The sequence below is a fragment of the Oratosquilla oratoria genome, chromosome 17, assembly GCF_046742065.1.
Source record: "Oratosquilla oratoria isolate Oo_2021 chromosome 17, ASM4674206v1, whole genome shotgun sequence".
NCBI lineage: Eukaryota > Metazoa > Arthropoda > Malacostraca > Stomatopoda > Squillidae > Oratosquilla > Oratosquilla oratoria.
In genome coordinates this window covers 8,996,833-9,009,998 of record NC_134793.1, presented here as the reverse complement: position 1 = coordinate 9,009,998, position 13,166 = coordinate 8,996,833, and the positions used below count along the sequence as shown (strand labels likewise).

The following is a 13,166-nucleotide window of genomic DNA, read 5'->3' as shown; positions in this document are numbered from 1 at the left end:
TGTGTGTGTGTGTGTGTGTGTGTGTGTGTGTGTGTGTGTGTGTGTGTGTGTGTGTGTGTGTGATGTGTGTGTGTGTATTCACTTGGTCTTTGGATCACGTGTTGGACTCGTGATCGACAGCTATTTCCCTCCTGGAAGAGAGCTCAGAGCTCGTAGGTCCGATCTATGGGTAATGCTATGACCTTGCACACACACACACACCCCCAACTCCCCGCCCACGAGAGTCAGAGTAACGACCCGAGGCACAGCGATACCGAAATAATTTCGGCCCTGGGCAGGATTCGAACTGGGTACTGGGAGCACTTCTACTTCCCAGTTCAGCGCTCTACCAACGGTGCCACCGAGTCGGGGTGTGTGTGTGTGTGTGTGTGTGTGTGTGTGTGTGTGTGTGTGTGTGTGTGTGTGTGTGTGTGTGTGTGTGCGTGTGCGTGTGCGTGTGTGTTGGAACTGAACTGCAGTCTCCGGTTCACACCCAGCCTACCTCCAGCAGTCGATGCAGTTATGAAATTATATTGTATCACTCCGTGGTCTAGCAACCATGTCCTATTAAAAAGAAAAAATGAACTTTAGTCAAGAGCTTTATAAATTGTTATCACTATTTCCCCCTTTTACTGCAAACAGGAAACACAGTGACACTCTTCTTGCCCCCAACAACAGGGTACATTTTCAATTTATCGTAACAATTACCATTTAATATTTTCCGTACCCATGCAAAAACATTAATCTCTGTGCGGAAATTTATGTCAACCGATGAATTTATTTAGGACACCGATTGCAAATATTTGTGAAGTTACATTAATGACTCTACAAATATAATTTTCTTCGACTTAAAAGCTTGAATACTTCAAACGGAGGCTATAGCTTACACAGCATTTTGCATTGTAATTGAGAACTAAAGAGCTTTTGAACCCCTTTGCTTCTTCCACCTCTTGAAGTTCTCTTCCAAGTCATTCATATCACTTCCACGATCTGCTGTAGTCATCGACAAGTTCTTTGGCCCATTCAAGCCATCTGGCAGGTGTAAGTCTTCTCCTTTTCCGATCCTCTCCTTCTTCTGAGCTCCTGTGATCCTCTCTGATCTGGGCTCGTGATGCGTGATTCTCACAACTCCGGTTCTCTCCCAATCCCCGTTTTCTATGCAGCTCAATCGTTCTTCTGCACCTTTTGTTTGTCCACAGAATCTGACCTATGATGAAAAATCTCTTACTACCAGCTATTATCCTTTGCACTGATATTGTTATCTGGATTTGTGGCAATCTGTCCTGGGATGCAACTGTTTCTGTGCATATTCACTGCACAAATCGCTCCATTTTCTCTCCCAGAGCCCGTAAGCACCAAATCTCTTCTTCCAAATCTTTGATCTCCACTTCCATTAACACTTATTCTCCTGTCACCGGTCTTCTCATATTTATTCGCTTTTTAAAGTCAAAATTTTCCCCATTTTTGCAGTTACATTTCCCACCTATTAATTTAATAAAGCATAACCTCCTTTGTCTATCTTCCCAAGCCGCCCTCCGATATTCCAGCCATCGATTCTGTGTTAATTAGTACCATCTCTCGCATCCCCCAGCCACTAATAAGATATTGCCAATCCGTTTTTGTTCCCAACATCCGGGACCGTGGTCCTTTCATCGGAAACCATAGCATCTTTTCTTTGATCCCTTATCCTTCGTTCATAATTAGTTTCAAAGAAATTTTTAGATCATCTCCTTCGGCCTACATCACTGGATAATCCCCTATTCATCTTCCTTTTGCCACAGGTGACTTTTTTCTTAGGCGTCAACAGCCGACCGATATTGTTACTGAAAAAGTGTAACGAAAACAGTGTAACATATGAAGAAAATCAACTTAAAGGTATCCAAGATACCGAACCTAGAATCTGATCGAAACCTCAGAACAATTTGTCATCAACAACATTTATTCTTTTCGTTTGTTTTGGGACATTTCATGCTCATGTCGTCTATAACAAGTTGCCATACACGCTGCCAGATGTACGATGCATTTCAACTGGTGGTTTCCGTAGGCCTTGGCATTGAAATCAATTGTCTCCGTGGGCATTGGCATTAACATTGGCATTGGAATCAATTAGACGAGATCATTAGTTGTCACGTGATTGGTTTTTGAGGAAAGAGAAGGGTAATCCGTAAGAAAATGAAAGGATAATTATGTGTAAAAGCTTTTATTGCCAATGCCGGCGTTGATGGTTCTTTATTCGTCGCATCTCAGGGGACAAAGAGAGGAGGAAGGTGCTGCCGTCAATTGTTTGACCAATAAAATGGGAAAGGAGATCAGAGGTAGACTGAGATGAAAGATGTCCGAGAAGAAGATGAAATTTAAGCAAATTTCAGTAGAAATGAAAAAGAGTGATTGCGATTGTGAGCATGATATTGTTAGAGTGGTGTGTGTGCTTGTATACCCACACATATATGTGAACAAGGTATGTAAATTTTTACAATAATTATTGAAAGATGGGAGTGGAAGAGTGATGGCGACTAGATAAGAAAATGACGCTGCTCAAATTCTTTTCTTTTTGTTAGAACATAGTAGTAAAAGAAATGCAGGAGACCATAAGGCCAACACTAGGTAGTTCTATGTCCATTACCACCTATCGTCCCCATCCATAGTTATCTTTAATTTCTCAGTGTAGATGGGAAGGTCGCCATCTAATGAAGCGTGCTGTGCCTTACTGTATTGCCTCTGAAAAGAGTAATTGGCGGCGTTGAAGGATGATCCTTTATCTACAAGGAACTAAGATGGGAGAGGCTTTTTAGAACGTGTTTGAGATGGATGAAGAGTGTGTCTATGCCTTAACGCTGCCATAAAGGGCAAGGATCTTTTGATTATGTGGTATGCAGTTTGGTAATCTTGTCATGATGTTTCCAAGAGGGTCAATATCAGTTGATTTTGAGTATAAGCATCGAGAATTTATCCTCTTTTCTCAGTTTCACTCCTCCAAAAGTAGAAGAGAAACTGTGCAATGGTACTACGAGAAAAGCTTCTTACAGTTAGTCTATGTCAACCATGATCGGCAGAAGGATAGAATTTTCGACATAATTTCATGTATATTCAGGGAAGGGGAAAGTACAGAAAGCATGCTGTATGCTGTATGGTTTGGGTGTTGTGTCGTGTCAGGTGTTCGTGTTTGAAGTGGAGTCTTTCAAGATGTCTATAGTGCATCTTATGTTGGATGATTGAACGGATGTCTGCATCATGGTGAATAATTCAAAGAACATGAAATTGCCCTATTTCGAACCAACCCGTAGTGAAATGGGTGGCAGCCAATGTTCCCTCCATTTTTTTTTTTTTTTTTTTTTTTTTTTTTTTTTTTTTTTTTTTTTTTTTTTTTTTTTTTTTTTTTTTTTTTTTTTTTTTTTTTTTTTGCTTGTGTTCAAATTTTGCCCTTTCTGAAAAGTATGCGTGTACCCATGGCGGCAGAGTCATTTCGTTTGCAATGGAAGCGCTAGCGTTAGAAAAAAAAAACAATTATTGGTTTGACGGTTGGCAGGTTACCATATTTTTAGAGAATTTATAAGTTGATGTTTGGGTGGAACTTCTTTACTGAATGGATTTTAATATAATTTGAAAACTTTGTGTGCGCACATTTTTTCTTTATGTGCGCTAGTTGTAAAGCATATTGGCGCGCGCATGCGCACAGCTTAGAGGGAACGTTAGTAGCAGCTCTCTGAATTTTTACATAAGTGTAGTTATTTGTGAGGTAGGTCATCTGGCTCGATTCCGGAGATCATATTGAATTGGTCTGTCCAGCGCAATGACGTAATCCTTTACTGAGATGCTTGTGTTGGACTATGAACTATCTAGGACAGACCACCCACTCGCGTGGGATAGGTTTTTGCGTGTGAGGAAGATAAGTCTGTAGGAAAATGAAAAGATAGATCGTGTATAACATAGGGCTATTGCCACTGAGAACTTTCGGGGATACTTATTATGACTTGCATCTATATTCCATGGGAAAGCTTGCTATCATTGTGATATCAGATCAACGTGCGTGCAGATGTGGATGCAGTGTTACACAATGAGGCAGGTGAGAGAAAAAACAAACAAACAAGATATGAACAGAGACAACATACAACCAAGAGTGATTGCATATATTGAAAACTATATAAGAAAAATCAAAATACGCAAAATCAACAACTCAACAAGCTACCTAGAATATGAAGTTTTCTTAGAACATAAGAATGAAGGAAACTGCAAGGTGACCAAGGCTTACACTAGGCATTTCCATAATATTATGACCATTTACATCATGTACTTCAACTCTATCTAAAACTCTCTCAGAATTCAAGACATCTGCCAAACTAAATCATCATATTTTTGCTCGTTTTTCTAGCTAACTTTTGTTTGAGTACCAATGCAACTGCATTGCATAGTAATCAGGTTTATAAAACTATAGAACACTTCGAATGACGTAGTTGTATAAGGAATTGTCTGTTTTTGTCATTTATACTCTGGGGTTAGTGTATTTAGTCATACGCTTTTACCCCTTATTAGAAAACGCCTTTAGAAACGTCGTTAGCTGTTGGGTGACATAAATTCTAAAAGTCGCTAAACTACCTAAAAAATATGATTGGTAATGTTGTGTATTTCAGAATCTATCCTAAGTTTTCAGGTATAGTTTTTTCCCCTGGTCGAAAATCTCTGAAGCAGATGGACAAGAAATTACCTTTGTAGTTCGTTTAGTTTGTAGACCTGTATTATGTGCAACGTGCTACCTGTCGAGATTTGTTTGGAGTGGGAAGGGTAGCTCGGAGAGACCATGGAGACTGGCTCCGACGCGTGAGAGAAGCGATGCGCTCCCTGACATATGCCCCCAATGGATGATGATGATGATGACGATGTGCTACAGCCAAGATTTCTAACTTTTCCTCTGGTTCTCATCACCCAGGTATGTGGCCATCCTGCACCCGCTTCGACCGCGAATGGGTCGCAAGACAACCATCCTCATCGTGGCCTGGATCTGGATCGTGTCCTTCTCGGTGTCCATCCCCAACTTCCTCTTCTTCACGACTGAGCCTGTGCCCACACCGCATGGAGGCGTTCGTGTCGTCTGCTACGGATCCTGGCCGGACGGCGACCCGGGGGAGAGTCAGTTTGAGCATGTGTAAGTAGATCATTATCAAATGTCAATAATCTCCATCGTGTGGTTGTAAATAAGAGTGATGGGTGTTCGAACTACTTTCATATTATTGTTTTCTTAATAATTTCAATTTATTTTTCTCTCTGTTCAATCAGATTCTAGGTTCGGTATTTTGAATACATTAAAGTTGGTTTTCATAATCTGTTACACTGTTTTTTATTTTATTTTACTTATTATTATCCCAACTATTATTTGACTAATGTTCCAACTATTTCTCAAAATAAGTTTCAGAATAAAAAATATTATATATTTTTGTTGCGGTTAGGGTATTCAAAATGTAGTAGTGTTTTGTCGTACTCTCAAGAATCGTAACTTATTGTATGATTCACACGAATACTCACTGGTCGAGTGGATTAGAGCGTCGCTACTTGCGGCGGAGGTCGAGGTGACGGCAGTTCAAACGCCACCGCCAGCGAGTTGGACCAAGGGCATGGAACATTAAATTCCACGCCACAAAATCCTCTGTAAGGGGGACCGTTCTGGTCTACTGATAGAAGGGAATTCAAAACGTGAAACCGTATTACCATAATCACATGATACATATGCTGATAGGTTGGATGCCATCATAATATTCACTCTAAATTCTATAAACACATTTTCCTCATATGCTTCCCCTTACAGCCTCCGAATACATCATAAACAGGGCTGAATATTTCGGATCACTGTTCATCACATTTCGACTTTGGAAAGGGTGTGAATGATTGGGAATCAATGACTTTCCAACACAAAGAATATTCTAAATTCAGTGTTGAAATAATTCAGTATGAGGAAAATGCATTCATATTCCGTTCGCATTATGATTTTCATGTAATTTCAAATCAAAACAAATCAACTCAAATCAGATTAATGGGACGCTTGGTGTCCAGTGTTGAAAAGAGACTCAGCCTCTCCCATGAGGCGGACGATTTCACTTATTTCTGTCGCGTTGCTCTTGCAAATTCCTCTGTCTCGTGTCTCCATCCTCTGTCAGGACTCCCTCTTCCACGCTTCCCGCCTTGTGGCGTCCAGTAAGTAACACACTTACTCCATCTTCCACCCTTCTTTTTGATTACCTTCTCTGCTTAATTCCATTTCTTCTCTTTTATTGACTCGACAGTATATTTCACAGTGTAATGGGTGATGAAACAATTGGCTGTTTTAAGAAAAGATAAGATAACGTTATGGATAGGGATGAAAGGTGGTGAGGGAAATGGAACTGCCTAGTGTAGGCCTTATGGTCTCTTGCAGTCTCCTCCATTCTTATGTTCTCATTGTTAATGAGCGAAATAGACTTAGTAACCATGTAGTGAGCGCTGAAACAATTGGTTGTTTTAAGAGAAGATGAGACAACTTTATGAGTAGGGATGGAACATGGAACTGCTTAGTGTAGGTCTCATAGTCTTTTGCAGTCTCCTCCACCTGTATGTTATTATGTTCTCATGTCTGCTATCTTACCTGATTTATCCTCTTCCTATGCCTCGGTGTTACTTCTCACATTATTTCATACATTGCTTTCTGTGCATTCCTAAGCTTTTTCTCTATCGCCTTTGCCACTTTTCAAGTGTTCACGTTCGTAGGTTATAGCTATGATAATGCACTACACCTAGGTATCTTAATTCAACACTCACCAATCGCCACTTGTGCAGACGTTTGGAGCCCAGGATATAAACCCACTTCGGGAAATGGCCCAGGACATAAAACACCACCAATTCCCGAAGTGTATTGATGTCCTCGGCCCAAACGTCCGCACAAGTGGCGGTTGGCAAGTGTTGTATTAAAAAATCTAGGTGTGCTAATTATTCTATATTTTATTCAAACTTAAGTCAACTGTATAAATAAAATTCTCGTAACTTCCCAGGACATTCGAGGTATGCGTCCTGTTATACGGTCCACTAACGCAATTATATATTTCTATCGCGACAAATTCAATAGACGTCTAAGGGAATCGTGCCCACATAGCCCCTCCTCAGATCTCACAAACACCCTGAATGTACGTTTTGCTCGTTGCGATTATCGCTCAACGATGATCGTTCATGGCTCAATGATGATCATCAAACGATTGTCTAGAGTATGATTGTATTCTTCTTTTTAATGGGGCAGTTTTACTTCGAGCTGCAAAGTACGAAGCTGATCATTTTAACCGAACTTAAAACCAACGCGTTTACCCAAATAGGATGCCAGGTAATAGGATGCGCGTCACTCGCCACTGGCTGTGGTAGTAGACTAATAATTGCATCGAGCAAAATGTACCTTAATGTCTATCTGACGTTACAAACCTGAGGATTAGAACTCAGTCAATTCTTACTATCTTTACTTTATTACATGGAAGACAACCGGCGACTGCTCTCCTTCCCTTCCCTTGATCCTACCAACTGATGACAAAGAAACACATACACATTAATGCAACGCAATTAATAATAATAATCCACCTTTTCTCCCTAGAGAGATTGATGGGAGCGCCGAAGGACCGTTGTCGGTTACTATGGAGCTGCGGATTTCCAGTTTATGAAATTCAATCCCAACAATTATAAGTATTACAAATGCAATATGATATTGAATCTACTCCTTTTGTTTTACTTCCCATACAGACACACAGTGGTGCTTATGGTACTGACCTATATCCTGCCCGTGGTGGGCATGGGTTTCACCTATTCCCGGATGGGCGCCGCGCTGTGGGGCAGCCAAAGCATAGGGGAGAGGACCCCGCGGCATATCGAGACCATCAGGAGCAAACGAAAGGTATGGTGGCGAAGAATGATTCCCCTCTCTTCCTGGTTAACGAATGGAATAGACCTAGTAACCATGTATATAGCGAGGAAACAGTTGGTTGATTTATTAGGTAGTTTTAAGGATAGGGATTAAAGAAATACTGTGTCTATCCTAAACTAACACTAATACAGGTATATCTATGTGAACAAGTTGTATAGACACGGTAAAGGAAACATGGACTGGAGGTGAAGCTTCTATTCCTGACGTTTCGTCTATCGACTTTCTCAAAGGAATTCCTTTGAGAAAGTCGATAGGCGAAACGTCAGGAATAGAAGCTTCACCTCCAGTCCATGTTTCCTTTACCGTGTCTATAATAGAGGTATTCAAATAGTTCAAGGGCTTTAACAAAGATGATGCAGGCAAGGTAATCACATTTAAGACAACAGGGCAGGACTCGTAGTAATGGATGTAAATTGGACAAATTTAGTTTTAAGAGAGAGACAAGAACTGGTTTACCAACAGAGTAGTTAACGAATGGAATAAACTTAACAACCACGGAGTGAGCAGGTAAACAATTTGTTGTTTTAAGAGAAGATTAGATAACTTCATGAACAGGGATAAAAGGTGTTAATGGACATGGAACTGCCTAGTGTAGAGGTTATGGTATCTTGTAGTCTCCTCCATTCTTACTTATGTTCTTTTGTTTTTATTTAGAGAACAAGATGTAGCCCTGGCGTGGGGGGTTCTTGTCCATACAGTGTGGAAGTCTGCAATGAATGATTTACTTTGATATGATAGTTTGCAATATGTTGTAAAATACATTGTTTATATATGTCATCGTGTAGTGTCTCTACACTAATGTTATTGTATATAAGCCTGGTTTGTACCACGACATAATTAGCAATTACTATGTCTCTATATAAAAATCCTCTTTTGACAAGTAGCTCTCATATAGCGGCAAGAATAAACACAGGTGAAAGCTGGAATCCTTTGATCTCTCCTTGGATAAAAGTGTCAAACCGAAACATTGGGGATTAAACTCCAGAGCTCTCCCCTGTGCTTTGTCTTACCGACCTACGAAACCCAAATGGGAAGGTTGTGAGCTTTGATGTGATGAGGGGGAGCACAATCTCGTCGTGTTTTGGCCGGAAGTGAAACCAGTGAGTTACTCTTATGACCCATTCATGTTCATTAGTTTGTTTGCTTCTGCTTGTCAGAAGACATATTGTGGTATGATCAGTGCTGTGTACCGTGAAGGAAATAACCAAGAACCGGTTTACCAATAGAGTGGTTAACGAATGGAATAGATTTAGTAACTATCTAGTGCAGGGGTTCTTAACCTTTTTTCTCCAATTCCCCACTTTTTAGTGAGCCAAGTAAGTCAACATTTGGATGTAATGTATTAAATTTTGAAGCACTATCGATTATTTGTGGGTGGAAACAAATTCACGAAATGTGACAAGAAGACACCAGAAACAAACAAAAAGAAACAAAAACACATCGATTAAAAAAAAAAAAAAAAAAAGACAGTGGTTCTTCTGTCCGACCGGTCATTCCCCACTTGGCAACTCCGCCATTCCCCACCAGTGGGGAATTCCCCACAGGTTAGGAACCACTGATCTACTGAGCGCTGAAACAATTGGTTGCTTTAAGAGAAGGTGAAATAACTTTATGAATAAGTATGACAGATGGTAAGGGACATGGAACTCCCTAATATAGGCCTTATGGTCTCTTGCAACCTCCATTCTTGTGTTCTCATGTTCGTATATGAGCCGGGAAGGGGATGCAGTGTAATTTGCTCAATAAACACAAATGGCGTCCCGGATCGGATTGACCTAACGGCTACAACTCCCCACTGGAAATTGACAACTGGAGGATATTAGATTGGGATCGATTAAAGTTGGCGGCACACTAGGCAGTTCCCGCTAGCATGCTATCTGCTTTTCCTACTTCATTTGCGTAAAAATTTACTTCGGTTACGATCCTTTTGTTTTTTAAACTTGTAAATATTAAATTACTCTTGCGTAAAAAAAGTGAGAAGCTGAGTGACGAACTAAAATAAGTTAAACCTAGAATACGAATGTTAGACACATTGTTGAGATGTTCTTACGGAAGTCTAGACAAAAGCAAGTAGCATGCTAGGCTAGTGTCCCGCCACCTTGACACTTTGAATGGAAAGGAGGAGGAGGAGGAGGAGGAGGAGGAGGAGGAGGAGACCGTGATGATGATGAAGAATCGTGGAATCGATATGCTGTGTGATTGCGAAACAAGGATTGTGTAACTTCAATCTAAACTTATCATTGATAACCATCAGTTGATATACAAAAGGGGTAGGTCAAGATGATGAATATTAAGTGGCATTTATACCGGGCCGGGAGACGACAGAGTAGAAAAGATATTGTTCATCAACGAGAGAATAATGAAATAGAAGGAACAATTACAGAAGCAGCATGCACTGATGAAAAGAAATAACACAGAAGGCAGAAAAAAAGAAGCAATAAAACAGTAATGAGAGAATATTGGTGATAAAGGCAAATAAGACATACGAAAATCCAAGAAATTGATATATATAGCATTGCGACTAATTATAGAAATAGATAACTTAATGGAAGAACCATTGAAGGTGAAAAGGGGGTATTCTTCTCCGAATAGGAAGATATCGTTGAAGGAAGGTGTCGAACCTACGCCAGGAGGCGCTAAGTAGCTGCGGCCGAAGCCGTCACCTTTACCCTATTATGCGCTTGGACTGTAGGGGCAGGTAGCATTCACAGCTGGGAATCGGAGAAGAGCGCGGGACTTGAACGCACATCCAAGCGAATGCAAGACCAGCGATGAAGGTGGCTTCAATTATCTTCTTGAAACCATAACTGGACTTGAACACTAGTTTGGCCTTATCAAAGTTTGTCCCAATTTTAACTCCTCCGAAGGGTAATGGTCTCCGGACATTACTTCACGTTTAGCGGTGATTCTCCTTGTCAGCAATAATTATCTTTCTTCTGACCCTGCGCATGTCATGTAGGGTGTCCCAGTTCCTTTTATATCCACCCCCTCTCCCCCTGGTGATGGATGGGTATGTTTCTCTAACCACTTCGCTTATATTGGACTTTCCTGAAGAGGGCTGCAGTTGGCAGCCGAAATATAGAAGTTATCGTTCTATCAATTTTTTTCTTTTACTCTAACAGTAGGTTCTCTGTATGATTTATAAATGCACTACTATATTTCTCTCTAGTATATATATATATATATATATATACATACATACATACATACATACATACATACATATACCAACGGTTTTCCCCCTTACAAGGGAGGTAGCCAAAGTCAAAGGTATAAATCTACTCCCACTCATTTCCTCCCCACATACTCCACTCCCATTCACCACCCCTCCTTCCCAATTTTTTTTTTTTTTTTTACTCCTCCTGGATGAGGGGTCATTCCTGCATCTTACCTACTGCCCTGGGTCAGAAACAATGTATCAAGACACAGCACATCCACAGCAAGGCTGCTTCGTTTAATTGGTGACTTCCCCCCCACTCTCCGTTCCTTAATGCAGAAAAACGGAAGACGGGGAAAAATCCCTTTGGGCTGCGTCAAAATATTATTAACACATACTCCCTGAACCCCCCATCTCCCACCCACTCCCTTCTATGCATCACAGCATCATCCATACACAACCCTTCTCCACTCACCCCTATCTTCTGTTTTCTCCCTTCCCTCCTCAACAGACGTTTCCCTCTTTCCCAATGCCCCTGTTACCCCATCCATTTATCTCATCCTTGGTCGCCCCCTCATGTTCACTCCTTTCACCTCTGCCTTCCTCACCTTTTTTACTAATCTTTCTTCACTCATTCCTTCTATGTGTCCGAGCCTTCCGAATACTTTTTCATCAACCCTATCTCTCAACTCCCATTCCAACTCCGCTCTCCTCTTCACACACACACATATAAATAGACCAATATATCAAGAAGATAATTATGAAGATAAGATAAGCAGTACTTATAAGAAAAGTTGAAGAACTTTATAACTTGGTGGACACGAGTATGAAAATAAATCAGAGAAAGACCCAAGTTATGGTGGTAACTTTGCAGAGATAAAAGAGAGTTGAGATTGAATGGCGCTGTAGATCGTTTCAAAATGTAACGGTAGATAAAGAATGCAATATAGAAATAGACATAAACAATCGAATAAGCACATAGGGCTAATATATCCTCTGCTGGCAGACCGACACATATCTGCCAGTTAGAATAATGATTTAGAAAACTGTCCTAAGATCACAAACGATACATGGTTGTAAGAGCTGGGTGCTCACAACACAACTGAATAGTAAAGTGCGAGCGACAGAAACGAGGGAAGGGGAACTGAGTAATTAAGTGATTCAAGGAGACAGACCAAGGAATGATGACGCACCTGAAAAGTTGGTTGTAGAACCTGCACTTATATTCATTAAGAGAATACAGCTAAGATGGCACAGCCACGTCATTCGTGTGGACGGAACACTTGCGAAGTACTACATACGAGGCATTCAGAAACAGAGGGGCATCCCCGCCAGATTTACTGGCTTCGAAATAAACACGGATCGTAAAAGGCGTAAGTCGCATCTCTCTCTCTCTCTCTCTCTCTCTATATATATATATGTATATATATATATATATATATATATATATATATATGTATATGCAGAAGAAATCACTTGAACGCGTGATACTATATACCTGGTTTGTCTGCATATATGTATATATACATATATATATTATATATATATACATATATATATATATATATATATATATATATATATATATATATATGTATGTATGTATGTATGTATGTATCCATGATTAACACGAAACCAGTAAAATTGGCGGGGATGCCCCTCTGTTTCTGGACTATTCAAACGAACTCCAGCCGACAAGATACCCAATGAAGCTGTAGCTGCCTCTTAAAGGTACGTTTTTCTCGGTGCGATTATCGCTCAACGATGATCGTTCATGACACAATGATGATCGTTAAACGATTGTCTAGAGCACTAATTCTTTGTTTTTGAATGAGGCTGTGTTGCTTTCAGCTGCAAATTACGAGATTTATTATTTCAATCGAACCTACCAACGCGTTTCCCCAAATATGATGCGCGTCGCCCGTCATTGTCTGTGTCGTAGGCTAATAAAGGCACCGAAGAAACCGTGCTTTTAATCCTCTGTTTCAAAGTCGATTTGTAGGCGACTTTATTCATGTTAGCTGAAACCCCAAGATGCTAAATTAGTTCTAAAGCCTCTTGCTTGGTAAAGGAAATGTCCTTCCAACATGTACCTGTTGGTGTTTC

At 40.4% G+C, this 13,166-nt stretch overlaps 1 protein-coding gene across 1 annotated transcript in view; it reads left to right on the top strand.

The window, feature by feature from the left end:
• The first annotated feature begins 4,857 nt into the window (after positions 1-4,857).
• Positions 4,858-13,166, top strand: part of LOC143034148 (tachykinin-like peptides receptor 99D) — a 74,907-nt gene continuing 66,598 nt past the window's right edge. Inside the window, exons 1-2 of the mRNA XM_076200093.1 lie at positions 4,858-5,119; positions 7,723-7,873. Of these exons, the coding sequence (XP_076056208.1) occupies positions 4,938-5,119; positions 7,723-7,873 (333 nt within the window). The 5' untranslated portion in view covers positions 4,858-4,937. The remainder of the gene's footprint in view (positions 5,120-7,722; positions 7,874-13,166) is intronic.